General features: G+C 37.3%; 1 protein-coding gene across 1 annotated transcript in view; it reads left to right on the plus strand.

Moving 5' to 3' along the window:
• LOC308689295 (guanylate-binding protein 7-like) overlaps window positions 1–20,146 on the plus strand; it is a gene marked incomplete at both ends in the record, with an annotated part of 32,334 nt that extends 12,188 nt beyond the window's left edge. The window contains 7 exons of the mRNA XM_081362949.1: window positions 5,395–5,585; window positions 5,955–6,197; window positions 6,299–6,579; window positions 10,703–10,927; window positions 11,031–11,115; window positions 14,300–14,715; window positions 19,994–20,146. Of these exons, the coding sequence (XP_081219075.1) occupies window positions 5,395–5,585; window positions 5,955–6,197; window positions 6,299–6,579; window positions 10,703–10,927; window positions 11,031–11,115; window positions 14,300–14,715; window positions 19,994–20,146 (1,594 nt within the window). The remainder of the gene's footprint in view (window positions 1–5,394; window positions 5,586–5,954; window positions 6,198–6,298; window positions 6,580–10,702; window positions 10,928–11,030; window positions 11,116–14,299; window positions 14,716–19,993) is intronic.
• Window positions 20,147–20,605: the final 459 nt, after the last annotated feature.

Raw genomic sequence — 20,605 nt, forward strand, 5'->3', positions numbered from 1 at the left:
ACATATTCTTCATAAAATCCGACTCAAACGCGCATCATTTGTCTTATTTTTTTTTCTGTGTACTTACAGTAGAAGAGATGTGATGTATGATAACTGAGTCTTATAACACAATAATTTGACTTTTGGTTTGATTTTTTTTGACCGTTTTGGTTATGAGGAGCAATATGATAGAGAAATTTAGTAATCATTGTCTGACCCAACAAAAAAAAACATTATAATATTCATTTTATTTAATTTTTCATGTTCGCATTTATGAGGGAAAAAACAACGCGTCAGTTCTCGGGTACGGACGTGAGCGCTCTGAAAGCGGCACTAAAAGACAGCTTTAAAACTTTCACACAGAGACCTCAAACAGAACAGCTGCCTTTAAATTGAATTTTATTTTGTATTAATTATATCTTAATTTTAATCAATGTTTCATGAACCAATTGCCTGGATTTAAGAAATAAGAAGAAAATATAGTAGACAATCACGACATGGAGGCGCCGGCGAGTGAAATGGAGTTTGTCTCATAAATGAACCGAAACTCAGCGTATAATGTACATTCACATTCACAGCGTATTTAGACACATTTAGACGCATTCATAATCATCACTTTCACCTGTTCTTTGTGGCAAGCTTTATGCGTGCGGTCATGCGCTTGAGTGCGGCTATATTACGGAAATGCTCATTATCCTGTAGGCTATATAAGTAATTAAATTAATACAAAGGAATATCATCGGTCTGCGGAACATAAATGGGCGGTTTTGTCTCTAAACGGGAACACCCCCCTTTTCTTCTTCTCCTTCTATGAGGAACTGTCAACATCCGGTCTAACATACGTCAAAATAAGGGTTGTACATTGAGGTTAGTATTGAATTTAAGTTTAGAACTTACACAGTAGCAGTTGGAAATGTTGGGTTGTGCAGTGCATTGTTCTACTTGTCAAATAGCTTAAATGCCCCCTTACGATAAAAAAAAAACTGTATTGTACTGCAGTATCAAAACAGTATTTCCTACAGTAATTACTGCAGAATAGGCTACTGAACCTCAACACAGTTGTAGTACTGATGTAAGTGCAATCATTTGGATACGAAAAAACTGCATTCATAACAAATACTACTACAGTGTTACCACTGTATACTTAGGCTACTGCACAATGCAATATTTTGGACACAAAAATACTGCAGTACTGTTTTTTCCTGTCACACTTTTTTCAGTCACAGATCAGTAGGGAAAGCATAGCTGTCTTATAACCCCAATTGGATACCAGGCTATCCGTGGATCTGATACTGCTTTGCATTCAGAAGGACTTAGATTAATCTCCACAATACACCAACCCACATCAGTAATATAATTTTTATAAAATTCCCTGTGTATATTCCAACAACAATGGCCGAATTGAAGTATGGATTTTAATATCACCTGGACATTGAGCAAATTTGTTTAAGATACAAGGAGCATTTATTTACAATCAGACAGCATAGTTCACAAGGGTCCCCTTATTTACACACACTAATACTTGGCTGAATATGGATATTTTCAATAAAGACACAAAGACCATTTATTTTACGTAGCAAACTTAAGAAAACTTTATTGCCATGCAGTACAAAAATACAATGTTAAAAAATAAAATAAAAACTTAACTTCTAAATACAAACTAACTCAACTAAGCTATATCAACTAACGTTAACTATACAAACGAATATCAACTAAGCTACCCCTCAAACAAACCAGACATTTGTAGGCATTAATTATTTCCTTTACTCCTATCACAAAAAAAAGTTTACACAATGAAAGTCTACAAGAAAAGTAAAACATTTTGTATTAGAAGTTTCTAAATGAATTTGAATATGCAAATGAGCAATATTGAATATGTCCAGAATACACCCTAATGGACTTATTTTTTCCTTTAGTCCTATCACAATCAAACCTCACACAGTGAAAGTATGCATGAAAAGTAACATTTTTGTTTTACAAGTTTCTTTGAAAAATCTATTTTAAATATGCAAATGAGCTCAACACTAGGCCTAATTGACCAAGATACCATAAAGTCACAAGTAGAAAAAACAGGGGCCAAATAACTAACACATTCATGTCCATTCAGTAAGTTAACCTATGCATAAACACAATAAATTTAAAGGATTAGTTCACCCCAAAATTTAAATTTCCTTATAATTTACACCCCAATGCCATCCAAGATATCCATGTCTTTCTTTCCTCAGTGGGAGAGAAATTATGTTTATATATTACATTTTCCAATTTTTTTTAATAATTTATAGACTTTTTACCTTCAATAGTTGGGATTGAGCTGATCAACAAACGGACAGGGAACTACGCCATCACGTTGAAAGGTCACGCCGGCGCCGGCAGAAGTACTACCCCACTGTTTACAATGCAATGTACAATGTACGTAGAAGGATTGTTCCAGTAGTATTGTTTGCTATTATATATATAGTAATAGTATTCAGTGAATATGAATATGAATAGTATATGAATAATATTCTGATGAATATGAATAGTAGTTCAAATAGTATTGCCGGCACCGGTGTGACCTTTCAACGTGATGACGTAGTTCCCTGTCCGTTTGTTGATCACCACAATCTGAACTATTGAAGTTAAAAAGTCTATAAATTATATATATATTTTTTTAAATGACCTATCGTTTCGCTAGATAACAACCTCTTCTTCAGCTGTGATAGCGTACAGCCCGTTTAAACACTTCAAAGACTTTTGAAACTGCATTGATTTGGACTTAAAATCGATGGTAACTAACCAATGAAGTCCATTGTTAGAAGAAAAATCCAGAAATGTTTTCCCTTAAAAAACATAATTTCTCTCCCACTGAGGAAAGAAAGACATGGATATCTTGGATGGCATTAGGGTGAGTAAATGATTAGGAACTTTTCATTTTGGGGTGAACTAATCCTTTAAAGTCACTTGCCACACTTACCTGGGTCACTTGCCACAAAAAGACTTATATTGACAAAAATTGTTCAGAACAAAACCACACGGTGTTTCACAAAGCGTGTTTCCTTACTGAGTGAATCAGCGAGGGCTGCCAGGGTACTCCTTAATTTTATACTCACCTGCAATGTCGTTATTGAATGCAGTTGGACACACCTCACTACCAAAACTATTTACCAATGTGAACAAACAAGGCATAACCAACGTGACTATAGCACGTGAGCACAGTAAACATACAACGTTTCAATCTTTCAGATCTGTTCAAATTAAAAGCTCTCAATTCAAAACAAACAAGACTTCACCAACACGGCCATAGCACGTGAGCACAGTAATCAAACAATAGTTGAAGTTACTACAACTGAGCTAAAATCAAGTCAGGAAAATATACAAAAACTCTTCGCTGGTTGAACAGGAAATATTTAAGCCTCGTCAATGTAGATCATTTCATGTAATCAGACAGTGTGTGTAAATGCTGTGCTGTATACCTACTGTATATCCTACTGTACTCCAGGTTTAGGAGTAGTTTACTGCAAAACACTATGTATAGTACAGTAATAATGACTCTATTGCATAACCTTCCCTGGACGTATTGGCGACGGAGTTCTTTGATGCACTCACCGTTCCTTTCAAAAGGAACTTTGTATAGTTGTTTCATCCGGACGGTTGTCCTTTACAACTCTGTACTGAATGTCCTTCAGTTTTATTTCATTGTCAGCAATCACCATGTTGACAATAGCAAGTTCCTGTTCTTCATTTAGGAGCTTTCCTCTGAGGGAGGTAGACGCTGAATTCTCAGAGAGACAAAATACAGTTACAAATTAGTGACCGGAGGCATACAGTCACTGTAATACATGTTAAATTATTTACACTTTGCAGTAGGAGAAGCCCTTATACAATATCCTACCTGTTGTTTTCATGTCAAATCTGGACAATGGTTTCCACTGTGTCCCGGCTGAAATCGTTCGCCAACCTCTCTGTATGATATCCCATGGTTTATGACATGGTCTATGATAGTAGCTCATATTTCATCAGTTACCCTAGCTCTTGCCCTTCTTTGAGCGCCACCACTCATTCTAACTCCTCCTCCCCCTTTGTCCTGGTACTTCTCTTCCTCTCCCTTGCCCTTGCCCCCTCCCTTCTGTGCTGTTCTGACATACAGTGTGAAAGTAATTGTAAATTTGGCAATGTGATAATTGTATAGCCTACACCAGCACTTCTCAAAGTCCGGACTCCGGTCTGGATCCGGACCCGGAGGGAATTCAATCCGGACCCGCCTCTGTTTCATATTTCAACAGCAGTAATTGTGTGTAAGGGATTAAAAGTCTGGATTTCCTACTTTGATAAACGCATGTCAAAATCATTTGTTTAGTGTTTTATGTCTTTTTGGAGATGGTCCGAATTTAAAGGGAAGGCGAGATATTTAAAGTTTTCCTCCGTGATTCAGTTGCCATGACATCCAGTGAGTGTACTTTTGACGTAATTGGGACGCAACGCGACACTTCACCGCGCAACGTGACACTTCACCGCAGTAAGCGTTTGAATGGGTGTGGAGGATGTAATTGTCCAGGAAAAGAAAAGTTGACGAAGAAAATAGAGTTTTCAAAGATGATTGGACAGAGAGGTATGCGTTCATTTCGCCACAATCCAGCACGAAGCCATTCTCAGCAATGAATGCTGTAAAGAACTCACACCGCAGCAGCTTGACTAATGAACGTTTAGGCCAGTGTCTCCGTCTAGCAACCACACCTTTTGTGCCACGGTTTCGGCAGCTGATGGGAGACAGACAGTGCCATTTCTCACATTAGACTGCTCTGTATTTTGCACCATGTTACTTTTGTGGTGTTTTGTTAAGAAAAATCCAGATACTTAAATGAATAGTTTTGCCACTTTAGCACTTGTTATTCATGTATTTTGAATAAAAAAAAGGACCTTATTTTTTCATAAATTGAATGTTGATTTGTTATACATGTTTATTAAAAACAAGTTTTGTAATTACCAATAGTTCCGGACCTTTGTCATTGATGAAAATTCAGATTTGGACCTTTGAATGTAGACTTTGAGAACCCCTGGCCTACACAGATGGATATTGTGGTAACTGTGTTAAGTGTTTAGGAAATAATTTGTCATAGCGATCATACAAAAACTGTAACACCATGGTTTTGCAGCGGCAGTAATAATTTTGGTTTAGTACCTATTTTATTTGTACTCAATTCACATAAGAAATGAGAAGAAAATTTGTGATAACTTAATTACCTTATTCTTGCTGTAATGGTTTAATGTTGATACCCAATCACTTCCTTCATAGCTAGGCTTGGTGATAAGTAATGAAAAGTAATTAGCGCTGTTGTTGTGAATTGGCTTAGTAGCTCATGGAATTACATTTAAAATGATTAAACTATGCATTATGAGTTTTTGGCACTTTGTGTTCATGCCTGAACAAACTGTCAGATATGTCACTGAACTAACAGAGTGCATCAAGGTCAGATCATCAGATGAGGATTCCGACAATTCAAGCGAGTTTGTGAAGTTCTTCCCTAGTTTCATCTGGGCTGTGAGGGACTTCACACTGGAGCTAAAGATCGACGACAAAGACGCAACAGAAAATGAGTACCTTGAGTTTGCTCTGAAACTGAAACACGGCATGTAAAAGAATACTGCAAATGGTTATTTTAAGTGCCCTCACAATCACTATCACAATTAATTATTGTCACTAGCTTTACAGACTTAATGGGCGTCAACAGAATTTATTTAAAATGTATACTATTTTAAAAATCATAATTTATTGAGATTTATCATGTTATTTATCATTTCATAACATTTGACCAAAACATTACTGTGGTAAATTGTTTTGGTATTCAAGCTTACTATTTCCCATATTTCAGCAATATATGTCCAGTCACAATTTTATCCAGTAGTTCAGCCAGCTACACTTTACTCATAGAACAGACATGCTCTTCTTAACTTATCTACAATTGAGAGCAGCTAGAGAATGTGCTCAATTTTTCTAGGAACTTCCAGAAATGTGATGGAGCACAACTTGCCCAGGGAGTGCATCCAAAAATTCTTCCCTTCCAGGATGTGCATCACTTTCCCCTTTCCAACTGCCCCAGAAAATGTGTCTTGTCTGGAGAGCTTAAATCCTGCTGACCTTTCCTCTGAGTTCTTGAAGGTCGCAGATAATTTCTGCAAGATTGTCTTTAATGACAGCAATGTGAAGAAGCTGAAAGATGGAACCACAGTGACTGGTAGAGGTGATTCAGGAATAAATTTGAAGATTTTGCATGTATTTACAGATGACAATTGTTTAATACCTTTCCGTATCTTCGTTTTTGACCTATTTTCATCTTTGAAGTTTTGGGGCATTTGGCAAAAACATACGTGGACACCATCTCCAGTGGGGCTGTGCCGTGTCTGGAGAATGCTGTGCTCGCCATGGCAATGATTGAGAATGAGGCTGCAGTGAAGGAGGGGGTTCAAGTTTACAAGAGTGGAATGGAGAAGCTGAAGGACTCATTCCCTCTGGAACTGAAGGATGTGTCCTCAGAACACCAAAGTCTGAGCAGTATGGCGACACAAACCTTCATGACACGTTCCTTCAGGGACACTGACGGGGAGTGCCTGAAATCTCTAGAGGTAGACCGAATCTCTTCACAGATTACAGTTTCAGTTCATCTATCTATAAATTATAGGAACGTCTTTCTATCTGTGTGTCTGTTATTCGCATATCTCTTGAACCATTAGTCAGATGGATTTTAAAGTTGACAGGGATCTTGCTACGGGCACGAGTAAGTGCAGTGCCAATTTTGACGTTGTTTGGATTAGAAATGCAAAATATATAGTTAAATATATTGATAAAAGAAGCACACATTGGCTTTTGCCACTCCCCCTCTCACACTGCACACTTATTTATTGTATGTCATGGAACAAGTAACTTTGTAAGGTCCAACTAAAGATATACTTGAGCATATTTGATTGTGCTAAAATGGAACTATTGCAAGTATACTTTAGGTACACTTTGCATATACAGGATCTTACCAATAGTGATATTTAACACATATGCTTAATATTGAGAAATATGCATTGTGCAATAAAGAACAACTCTAAATAAAGTGTAATTATAATATTTAGTAAGTCTTAAGCAATATGTCAGTAAATATATTAATGGGTTTGTAGTCTAGTTAGTATGAAATAAATGTAGGCCTATTTTAAATAGATTTTGGATTTGGTTTACACAAGGGCAGACTCTGCATCCATAGCCTCTTACGTTTTCTCACCGTCACACACCTAACTCAGAAACTCTTAAGAAAATCCAAAGTTACCAAAACTCGTAATTTTCTTTTTATGCAAACCAAAGAAAATGTGAGGTTTGAACTTAAACATCTAGTTTGTTTCTGCTAACAAGTGCTGTAAGGACAGAAATTCCCAATGCAAATGTAACAATGCGCAATTTGCTAATTAAATTATTTTTATGATTAAATGTACAATATAATGAACTGTATTTGAGTTCTACACTGTAAAATCGAATTAGTTAGACTTTAAGCATGCAAACCAATTGCTTTTATAAGAATAGTATGTTGTCCTAAAAAAGGCTTAGTTAGTATAGTTCACTTACACAAGAATCATAGTAACTAAAAAAGGACAGTAGTTGATAATTTGTTACTATTGTTGTGTTTTGCAGGCTGATTGTTGAAGTCTGAGTGACTCAAGCATGGTCAATTGCAAGATTTTTTAACAAATATATAGAGATTATATCATCCCAACTAAAAGTTTCACAAGATTTTTATCACATAACTGTTATTAACAATTTTTTAAAAGATCATTATTTGACATGAAATAAAGTTATTTTATATATCATTCATATATAATATTTATTACTTCGCTTCCTTTGAATACAAATAACTAGGATTTCTTTTTGCATCACTGCATCAACAGGAAGAGAATTGCAATAATAAGTTTCAAGTGCGCAAACAAAGGGAACACTGATCACCATAATAACGAGTTCAAACAAAAACATTTGAGTAAAAATCAACATCAGTTTATGAAGTCAGCTTATGTGATGTTCTCTCAGTTGTATTGACAATTGAAAAGCTTTAAGATGACTTTGGGAAATGAGTGAATGCAAACAGAGAAAAATAACTGCGGAAATTAGTGAAAAGTTTATTAAAGGGGTCATGAACAGGCTTTTTAATATTTATTTTTATATTGTTGTCTGAGGTCAACTTATGACGTTCGCTTGGTTTTTACATTCAAAAACATCAAAATGAATAAGTAATAGGCTATTTTCTACCGTGGTTTGGTAGAAAGAATTAGGTGGTAGAAAGAATTAGCTCCTGAAATGCTCGGTTTTTATGGGCGTGTCACATTGAAGACTTGGAAGTAAATGCCCACTGCTATGATTGGATAACAGTTTTGCATATTATAATGAGTTTCATGTAATGCGTGAATCAGTGGGCAGGGCTAAACAGGCAGCGTTGAAGTAGGCGTTGATCTTCTTCTGCAGAGGCGGTTTTTGATACCCTTTGACGTCATAGATCCCCAATTTGAAAAACCCGTCGTTCGCCTGTGCCTTTTTTTGGACTAACAAGGAAGTTTTCAGTTCTGAAACTTACAGGATATTCTTATAGTATGATGACCACTTATATGTCAAAAGCTCAAGGGAAAATTTGATTTCTCAGTTCATTATCCCTTCAAGAATTGCCCCGCAAATTTAGAATTATTTTTTTTTTGCTTGACAAAATGACACTCAAACCAATCAATTAATCTGAACTAAAAAGTGTTAGTTAGAATCACTGTTGAATTTTAAAGTGTACTTGTTGAGTATATAAATAGTATATACAATTTTTGAGGAAATGTGTTTTGAGGTGCAAAAAAAAAGAAAAATCATGAAGTAAATTTTATAATTATGACCTTTACTTGCAAAGCATCTTTACATACATATAGAACGTAGTTAAATTATGTAATAATGACAAATAAAGAAAAGAACATATAGTCAGTTTTAAATGGTTAAAGTTTGAAATGGTTAAAGAAATTCACGTACTTGATCAGAAGTTGTATTACTTTAGTGTATTCCTAATATACTCCAATGGATCTACCATAATACACTTTTCCCATTAATGGTACTTTAATGGCCCATTGCACTTTGAAATGTGGACTTCAGCCACACTTGTGGACTTCAAAATATTATGAATTATTAAACAAATAATTAATGTTATCCTGAACAGTCCTCAAAAATTACACAAAAAGTAAAAAATTCAAACAAATTCATAAACTTTAACAACTTGAAAAGTAACAACGTAAAATGTATTCAAATAATTTCAATTCATTAGTCACATTTAAATTCGCAGCACAATGCAAGACTTTCACTTTCATCAGGAGCAAACAGTTCTGAAGAACATTGAGAGTTGAAGCCCGCAGAGACAATCGGCAGAGAAATGTTAAAGATGGTTTTATTTCATCCGCATGCACTGAAACACAAGCAGTTCTGCATGTTCACATTCTTCCGAATGAACAGAACTTGTCTGTGTTTTAGTGTGGCACAAGAACAAAACTTTAGGCTGATTAAAGCAATTGCTTCCTGCAGAGTTAATGAAAGATCATGTCAGATAAAAGGGGAAAAGATTCTGCAGATGATATTTAATGTTGTGTCTGCTGGCTTTTATTTCTTCAACAGCTTCAAGTTTAACGCACTTTCATGTTCTATAGCTACAGTCACGTACCACTTATTGCGCCTATATTGAGACTTTCCTTGTGCCGTCATTGATGGAAAAATCTGTTTGCTTAAAATAAAACTTGTAACAGTATAGAAAGAACACAAAGTAACCGCCATTTTGCATAATGTATATCTGCGTGGTAATATATAGATACCATATAATGATAAGAATATAATAATATAAGATACATAATGTATATCTGTGCAACTGGTAAATAGAGTGAGTTTGTGTCGCAGCAACCTGTGTTTCAATTCCAGTCCGAAGGGGTTCCTACATTCAATGTACATATCTGTTCTCATTGATGTTCTGATGATATGTGAGTTATTGTTATACTGTAATTATATGTAATTATATGGTGGGTGTCTGTAAAAGGTAAATTTTTAAGCTGTGCCATTATTTATAAAAAAATACTAAATTAGTAATTATTACAATAATGATGCCATTACCACACTTCAAGTGTACTTGAAATGCCATTGCAATGTGTTTTAAAAGCACTAAAAGTTTGTTATCAGTATAATATTAATGTATGTTCAACTCTCTTACAGTGCAGTTGTAATGTCACCAAAATACATTTGATTGATACATTTATGCTGAGTGAATTCTGCATTTCAAAACTTAAATACAAGAGTATATTTAAAGTGTACTTGGAATAGTTACACTTTAGCACAAACAAGTATCTTAAATACAACTTTAGTTGAACTTCAGCACTAATTTTGGACAACTAAAGTACAAAATTAGTTGTTCCAATTTAGCAGACTTTAAATATTCCAATTTATAGTGGGCCACAAATAAACTTAGTTATACTAAAGTACATGTGAATATTGTACTTAAGTATACTATTTTTTTCACTAGGGAACACTGAAAAATGTAATATCTTTTCTGGCCCTTCGTTGATTCTGAATACTTATTGCAAATGCAGTATTGCAGTGTAATTATTTTGCCGCCCTCTCCTGGGGTTCAGTGGTACGAAGAGATGTACAGATTGCTGAAATGTCCTCTGATTCATTGGAGAACTGCTACTGACATGCTACATGTTATATTTTTAGGAAAACATTAATAAACTCTTTGAGGGATACCTGTGCCAAAACGGGAAAGCTTCAAAGAGACGATGTGAGGATCTCTTGTCATCCCTCTCGGCACCAATGGTAAAAAATCTTAAGCAGGGCTTCTATGCTAAATCTGGTGGCTATGATGTCTTCTGCAAGGATCTGGAGGATATTGTGAAGAAATATAACAGCCAGGCCAATAAAGAAGTCAAGGTCGTGCGGCTCGTGCCCATGTCAGACAAAATCACAGGAACATGACCTCTTTCATCATCATCTTCATAATTATCAATTCTTTCCTGCATGTCAATAGGCTGAAGAGGTCCTGTAGGAGTTTCTCAAGCAGAAGTCTGTGGATTCTAAAGCCATTCTGCAGGCCGACAAGAAACTGACTGCGAAGGAAAAAAAGATTATGGGTGAGGATTTTAAGTCATAAAATCCCAATTCCCTTGTTTGGTGTTCAAAGGTTGAGGTACTTATGAGAGTGCTGCTGCATACTGAAGGACACATGGACAGGTGGGTCAAGGGTCCAAGAATAGACTCTGTTAAGCATCTTCTGTACAGCACTGGTGGATCCAAAAACAAGGGAAGATGATCTGTGTAAACCATTTGGAGTGGATAGAAGTGGTTTACGCACAACTAACTAACATGATCAGGCTCTTTCTCTGCCTCCGGAGAGACTCTTTCTTTTGATATATTCACCGTTTAAATAATAATCTAAAAAAATATTCTGGGGGTCATATGTTTGTGAATCTGATCAGAAATGCTGGTGGTGGCTAGCAACTTAAAAATACTCTGGCTGGGGAAGAGTTAAATTGTGTATTAGTATGTTTAAAAGCATTAGCATATTTCCTTATAGCATTCACATATTTCCTTATAAAGCAATGAATCATATTTAAAAAATATATATTACCATGCAGAATCTATCTGCCTTAAGAGGGTCACACTTCTTATGAGAAGCGTGGTGTCATGTATTTAAAATTCAAACGAGTAGTGAGTAGGATCCATGTGCAGTTTATTTAAATAGCACAAGCTCAGTGTACAAACAGGTGTGGTTTGAAAATACCAGGCGAACAACAATATCAGAGACAGGACATACAACGTGGTCAAAACAGGCAGTGGTACGAGGCAGGCAGCAAACGACAGAAGTGATAGTCCAGGTAAACAGAAATCAAGGGCAGGCAGAGAAGAGTCGTAAACGGTAATCCAAGGCAGGGTCACAACACAGGCAGAAGACACAACAATATAATAACGCTCAGAAATGCAGCCGGGGGCAAACAAGACTTAATGTGTGATTGAACAAGCAGGGTTTAAATTGTATGGTGATAAGGATCAGGTGTGCAGTAATTAGTTCCTGTATGTGGTGTTAGATTTTGGTGTATTTGGCCAAGCAGTGGTTTGGGTGGCTCGCCAATGTATTAGATTTCTCCAATACATAAAATAAGTAAGCTTGACCAGAGTTCTTGTGGGGGAGAAGAATTTATTGAAGGTTTGTAATGTAGCAGTCCTTCAGCAGCGATGTTAGCATGTCGCCCTTCAACAATCTTAACCCAAAGTTCTGTCTGTTTGACTGAACTTTATACATGAAGACAAACGGGCTACAAACAAAGGAAAACTGTTAGGACCTCCCACAGGAGATCGATCTATACTGCAATCTACCTTGAGCAATGTGGTTTCACACCCATCAGTTTCTATGGGCCATTTGTCTGTATGGGCCATTTGGTTCACACCTTTACAGACACATACAGAGTTGATTAAATCTAATGCACAGTAACCATGTAAATGCATCTGACTAAAGTTAACTGAAAATACACAATCTTTCAGTGGGTTCTTGAGAAATGGAGTCCAAAGCTAACATTAGTACTCAGAAGAGTGAGACAGGGGAATCTTCACCAGGCGTTTGTGACAAAATCCTTCCACGCCACTCACATAGTTTTACATTACATGACAAGTGTCCCAAATTAGCTGTAAATAAATATTAATAATCAATCATAACTTGTTATAATTGATTATGAATATTTGGATCAGTTAATAGAACTAACTTATTGTAGTAAAAGAACACAGTGTTAATTGTTTATTAATTCTAAGAAATGTTCATTTCCGGGGGAGGGAAATGTATTTCTTACTGTACAGTACTACTAAGAGCCTGTAGTCAAAATCTAAATCATAAAATAAACTTTGTTGCAAGCAGAGAATCAGAACCAAATATGTATTGTGCACAAGTTTTATTAACTGAATAACAAACATAACTAAACTAAACAAACATACATACATGCATAGGTAAAATGGTGAGTGATATGTAACCGGAAGCAGGAACTATGGGAAAGATCCATTTAACTATGAAAAGAACCATCAGCTTATCATTTTCAGAGCACCTCATTAACTGTATACTTGCATAGCCTTTGCATTGAGACATTTTGTGAAGTTTCTGAAGAAGGATTTTGATGGACCCATGGGTCTCAATCGATTTCTTCGGTGTTGACTGAAGAATTGGTGATGCACTTGCGTGGTTGGTTTGACTCTGTTCCCATGGCTGAAGTGCAGATTGTGGCCTGCCGGCCCTGGGCCGGACACACATAGCAAACAGGAGAAGGGAGGAAGTCGGAAGAGTTAATGGTGGGAGTTGCGATTGACTTCTTCTGCATTTAATGAAGACATTGTGCCACACTCCTGATGTTGTCCTTAGGACTCTCTCAACCAGAACTGAATCTATCTCTCCTGAATGAGCATATGGTTGGTTGTGAGTCAAGGCCTGCTGCCCTGAGGCCTAGTGTGGCCATGCAGGACAGCTATGTGAACGTACCGAGAAGGCCAAGAGAAGGAAGAGCTTGTGTAGAGGCCATTTAAAGTCTGAGAAAGGTCACACCTCTCAGGGTTGGCTCGACCAAAGGGGGAATTTCCAAGCGATTAATTCCTCTGTTGGGAGGATTTATGATAGATATAACAAACACACACTGCATTCTCTGATAAGTTGATATACACTAAAGTGAGTCATTAAATGAGGATTAATTAGAAAGGAGACACAATGCAGGTGAGGTTACATTGACCGTTGGTTCTATCATAAAATACATAGTATTAAAAGACACTACACAAGACAGTAAATCATTCACACAGTGTTCTGGGGTGCATGTTCATTCATAGATCAGTTTGTCCATAAATGAATAAAGGAAAGTCTGTTTTAAGGGCTGTGGGTCTTTCCTATGGCCTCTGCTTTTTCCACGTTACCACATTTTTAACAGCAATAAAGCCAACTTATCTGACCGTAGTCATGGTAACCAAGACCCTTCTTGCCCTTGTTGGGGGGATGGAACCATAGATCCCAGAGTGAGTTTTAAAGATTATTTGTTAAATGTAACAAATAATTGTGTCTGATTTGTCTCAGTCGTTACAGTACCTACTGACATCATCCTCGGCTATAAAATACATTGTGTATAGACATTTGTTCTGTAACAAGTTCGCTATTTTGTTAGCATGCTTGAAAAAAGTTTAAAAAAAAAAGTGTGACCAGTTTTACAGTAAAATGGAGCCCCCGTAAACATCATGGTTTGAATTTATTCTCTCATCTGTTTTCTTCCTTCTTTTTTGCCAATGAATGACCAGAGGAAAAAGAGAAAGCAGCCCTCCTGGAGCAGGAAATCAAAGCTAAAGAGGAAAAGCAGCGGCAACTCAAAGAGAAGATGGAAGCAGAGAGACGGAGTAACGAAGAGAGGATGGAACAGATGAAGGAGAAGAATGCTGAGGAGATGAAGCTCCTGAGAGAGGAGGCTGAGCGTGCCATGGACTGCAAACTGAGGGAACAGGCTGCTCTGTTGGAGAAGGGCTTTACTGAGAAGGCAGACAAGATGAGTCAGGAGATGGAGGAGTTCAAGAGACGAAACACTGAAGCTGAGAGTAATAGAGCTAGAGAGTTTGCAGTGATTTTAGAAAACCTCAACAGAAGACACGAGGAGACTATGGCTATGATGATAAGGCACCATGAAGAACGGATGGAGGCCATATTGAAGATGAACCGGGAAGTAAACTCAAAATCCAGATGTTCTTTAATGTGAAATGCTTTAATTCTTTGATCATCATTGAACAGGAAATTATAATTTCACTTCACAAGCTTGTTTGTCTAGTCTAAATGGCCCATTGCTATGATCCATCATAATCATGTTTATTAGATGTTGTTAATTATAAAATAATACATGGTTACATTATGAAATGGATATGTATATTCCTTTCTTTGTATGTATACAAAGTCTTGTAAAATAGTAAATATGGGATTGTGCTCAAAGGAATATATGTGTAAGAATGAACAGGTAATAATAAGAACTAAAAATAAATATGGAGGTTGTTAAAAAAGAAAGAAAATAATACATGCTCAAGATGTGACATGTTTAAAATTCTACATGTGTCATTAATCATTTATTACATGGCTCTTTGGAATACTTGATTCTGATTGGTCAATCGTGCCATCTAGTGGTTTGTTATCCCCTGATAACAACAGGTAACACTGATACCGTAGGTTTGACGGGCCCCCATTTATTACATATAAACATTGCTTCCATGACCAAATTTAGAAAGCTGTCATTTAAAGCAATCGTGTCTCTTCTTGGATTAAACTGCTCGATTCATGATTCTTAATGAACGTTTTAGAGTTATGGCCGAATAGACTTTCAAATGGAGGGACAGAAATCTCCCAGATTTCATTAAAATAGGCTATCTTCACATATGTGTCCCGAAGATGCACTAAAGTCATATGGGTTTGGAACAACATGACGTTGAGTAAATGATGGCATTTTCATTTTTGGGTGAACTAACACTAAACAAATTGGTGTGCGTTCTTTGGCGCTGAGCCAGAGACGGACGCACTTAGTGCTTGTAATCTATCATAACTGCAGTTTTTTTTACAACAAAAACAACAACATATTAGCAAAAAAATCTTATTTAGTTTGTAAAATACATACCAATGTCCATGGAAGAGTCACTTGGGTGACGGCAGCGCACAGCCCAAATGTATGTTGTCCATATTTATTATAACGAACACCATATAGTTCAGCATGTGGCAGAATGGAATACACAATACAGGGCTTAGGCCTAGGCAGTTAGCAGACTACGCCATGATGGGACTTGCACCCAAAGAATTAAGTATTTTGTTCAACCAGGCACTCAAGTTCGTTGATGGATAGCCGGAGACAGTAGTCCAGTACAAAAATAGAATTTATTTTCACTTCAACAATGATTGAGATTTCACAACAAACATGCACTGTACACCAAATCAAATAACAAAACACACACACTCAATATTCACTCCACTCACTATACTCTATTCGCAACGCACACATACGAGAGAGGAGGGCAATAGGGCGGAATCTTACCAGTGGGAGGCTAGTGGCTCGAGCGATGAGCATCCATGAAAAACACCCCAATCACACGTGTCAAATTTCACACACACACCGCAAGAGAAATGACCACACTTGGTGAACACTGTAACGGAAAGCAGATGATCAGGTCTGCCTTTGTGTTGATCAATCAAATCTAATCAACAAACAAAAGGTACTGATTAACCCCTCAAAACAAAACAACAGTGTTAGCAGATGCTCGGTCAGGTCCCCTGAGTTAATCTCATCAACTCAAGAAGATATTCACACTGAAAACGAAGGACAAAGTTCACCACGCGGTTCCACGTGTGCACGACTCTGCATACACACACACAAAACACAGACTCCTTATCATGCCCGACCACTTGTGGTCAAAATTACCTTTTTAAAATGTTTAAAATGTATTTCTTGCTGTGCTTATGATACTTATACCCGAAATACGATATCTATAAGCTTTATTGATATGTAATCAGTTTAATATGCATGTAATCACGAGAAATCCTGTTTCTTTGTGTTGTTGACTAACAGAATTGTCATTCGCGGTATTGTTTTGTTCAGAAGAACACAACGGTGTTGAATATTTAGCACAGAATATTAGAGGATGCATTATTTGATTAATACCAGTTTTATAAATGTTTATGAACAAAGTTTATTCCGCCAGCATTAGTTAGAAGAGGCGTGTACCTTTCCAAATGAAAGGACATGACCACAATACGTCCTCCCAGGCGATTGGGTCACGCACGCAAGGGGGCGTGACTTGAGCTCCTTCAAAACACAGCGGGCTCTCTCACCTCTCTCTCTCTCACCTCGCTCTCATCCTTCCTCCTCTTCTACCGGCGCGACGCTTCCCCGAGGAACATCCCGGAAGGCCTCGGACAAACACATGTTCGAGTCGTAGCAGCCGTTCTTTTGCAACTAAGTTATATTTGCCTCTTCCTTCACGGAAGATGAAGACGAACTTTCTCAGTAACGTTACATTTCAGTGAGCCTTTTCAAGCTTCCCGCGACACCGGAAGACGCAGTCGAAACAGGACCTCGTCCGCGCTTTCAGCATCAACCAAACAGAGAACAGACGTGCAAGTATATTTATCTGATAAAAGCTGCTTTTCTGGGGTCCGTCGTTTAGGTTTCTGTATGTAACAATTACTAGCTTTTCCCTTCTCTCTATTTCTCTCTTTCTTTCTTTCATTTCATTTTATTCTTATCACGTATGTTATTATTGTTTAAATGTTTGTTTGTGTTTATTGTTTGCATTTTTACGTACGTTTCTATCCGTAGCTCATATAATCTTTAGTCACATTTATTAAAAACCATTTATACTTTTCACTGTCTCTGTGTTTGAAAACCCACCATTCTAAAGTCAATGAAACAAAAGATCCAGCTACAAGCTCGATATTAGACTACATTCAGTAGTTTTAATTAATAAACTCATAAAGTTTACTGTTCGTGGCCAGAACCTAAACTTTCTTGGAGTTTGTAAAGAGATAACCCTTCTTAACTGTGATAATCTCACCGTTACTCGCTGGACGAATAACGATTAGATCAGTTACAGAACCAGTTAATCTCTATAATTGATAAAATAAATGTATATGCGACTTATGAATTATGACCATGAGTCATAATTATTAATATTTCCAAAATTCCCTATATTATTGAGCTAATTCAAATTTACCCAAAGTCGTATTCGCTATATTTTGGTGGAGTTATTTTAGGCAGTTTCAAACTTTATTTGGTGGGCAAAATTCAGTTTCAGTGAATGTGTATTATTGGTATTAATAATTGTAACGTTACACGCGCGTTTTGAATTGTGAGGTAAGTCGCTATAACGCGAACTCACTCAGCTGACGTTATAGGCACAAAGCCAGCTCAGCTCTTCAAATTAACATTTTTAAAAAATGTCTAAGCATTTTTAATCACTGTTAAGTGCTAAAACTGCAGTTCATGATATTACATTTGTCTCTGTAAAGACGAAGCAAAACTCTTTACAGTTAGTTCATGTAATATGATTTAAACCGACTAAATGAAGACGAAGGATCTCTTTTAGGACGAGGACGTAAACCTGATCTGAACAGTGCTTCAGTTTTCAGTCGTAATAGGCCTTATACAAAACGTTAACGATAAACTCCTGGTTAGACATTGGCGTCGCGAACCAATTTTGAAAAACCTACGCATAAAATCATAAAAGGGCTATTTTGATTAATGCTTATGGGAGATGAGTAGATGATAATTCCTGCTCATAGCTGTTTGATGCATGTGTGCTCACGGCTTAAATTCACAGATGTCTAATTCCTGTCGTGCTCATAGCTCTAATTAAGTAAAACAGAAGAATAATCCCTGTTCCTGTAATGAACAGAAGATAATACCTGTTCATAGCTGTAAGTAAACAGAAGAAGAAAAATTCCTGTTCACAGCTGAAATAAACAGAAGATAATCCCTGTTTATTCAAACCGTTTCATGTATAATGTGTAAGTAAACCGAAGTCTAATGCCTGTTTACTCACAGCTCGATTAATTAAAAACGGAAGTTTTAATGCCTGTTTTATTTAAACCGTTTCATATATAATGTGTAATTAAATAGATGTGTAATTCCTGTTAGTCACATGTTATGAAACTCGTGTAATTTTCCGCATGCAACAGAGCGCGAAATACTCGTGATTTCCACAGATAAAAAAAATCTGCTGTCTAAATTGCTGAATCACGTCACCGACACTAGAGGGCAGCCTCTAGGTGTGTGGCAGTTCTCAAATCACGCGCGCCCCACCGACGTCATCCTGCGTGAGTGTCGCCTCCCACTGACGTCAGCCTGCGCGAGCGCAACTACGCCATCTCGTGGCGTTATAAGATAATACCTGCTTTCAATTTCTTTTTCTCTCTGCATTCATTTTCTCTCTCAAATACTTAACTGCATTCAAGCTTAGCTTATGCTGATATTATTTGGAGTTAGACAATTCCTTTTTCTGTTTTTGACTGTCACACTTTAAGTTAAGTTCGGAAAAAAAGAAAACTTTTCAAATTAAAAACTTAGATTTGATTCACTCAGTTCATTGATAGGTCCTCCTAGGAAGAAGCACGCCACCGTGTGGCCATCTTGGGTCGACTTATCAATATCTGTTTAACCCCCAGTCTGCAATTGAAGTGTCTCATTGCTACCCTTTTCGTTTGATTATTTTTATAATCAATACTAATAACTTCAGTGTTATTGTAGGGATTATAGGAAGTCATTCTGAATTTCAGTTTAATTAATTTTAGTATTGATACATCACTGTCATCATTCTAATTTTCTTTCCTTCCTTATTTTTATTATTTTGAACCTCCCCTTGCATGCTTAGTTGAATTCCAATTCAAACTAGTTTGAATTTTAATTCAAAATTGTGTCTAATCAGCCAAGGAAGACCACTGAGAAGACATACGGCCCTCACCCTAGTGGCACAAACCCACTGCCGGGGCCTATCCCTCTGTCTGCGTCTCAAGCCTGTGTTGTTATTTACATTTTATTTCATTGATAATTTTTTCTTTTCTCTTCCCTCTTTTCCCAAAAGGGGGGGGGGGGGGGTAGGTTATTCTGATAAATCACCATCAGTTATCATAATTTCCCTTTTGTTGTATCACTATTTTAGTAAAGCCTTTGCCTCGGACTCCTGCATACATATGTACTCAATTTGATGAAACCAGAAAGCCTTAATTTACATTGAGTCTAACATCTTAATCCCTTATTGTGTATCTATTGGCAGGACTCAGTCAGTGTTTATAGGCTTAGGCCTCTTTATTTTTATTTTATAACACTCCCGGTGTTATTGCTTGTGACATTTCATTACAGACCAATTCACTTCCTTGTGTTGTGTTTCCCTTTGATCTTCCCTACCTTCAACTTTGTTTTTATTTAAATTTTTCTCCATTTCTGTTGTGATTTGTTTCTCTCATTTCACTTACAGACAGAACCTAAGAGAGACCCCAGGAAAGTGAATAGAGTAACGATCAAAGCCGGCGTCATTAGACGACCCCCAGGCTACCGCCTGTCAAAATCTCTATTGTGGGCTTTATCCATACCCACGAAATTGGCTCCGCTAACTGTCGGCATCAGTTAGCCCCGAAATTCTCATAAACGGCCTAGCCCGTACGAGTATAGCTCATTTGACCCTAAAACAAACTTGCATTCTGTCTCTTTTTGTGTGTGCTGTGCTTCTCTCACCACAGTAAGCAAAGATGTCGAGCTCATCCAGTCACCCAGTCCGCTGGCACACTCTCGAAACATGGCTGCGAGAAATGACAGCAATGGTTCTGCCCCAGGACGCCGCTGACCCACAGTACCTGGACCAGTTTGAGACCTACGATCCAACCCAGAAGTACGACCATGAGCAGCTGGCTAAAATCTTCGGAGAACTCGCACTCAACCTCGTCATCAAGGCCCGGGCCAGCGAAAGGACCAACGCCGACCTGCAGCAAAAGACAGCCGCACTACAGCTCCAGGCCACAGAGGCCCTGGAGGACCTGGCACACACACAAAGCCGTCCAGAACTCCAAGCCCAGACCGTCGAACCTGGAAC

This window comes from Scardinius erythrophthalmus (assembly GCF_964197995.2).
Source record: "Scardinius erythrophthalmus genome assembly, chromosome: 4".
Lineage (NCBI taxonomy): Eukaryota > Metazoa > Chordata > Actinopteri > Cypriniformes > Leuciscidae > Scardinius > Scardinius erythrophthalmus.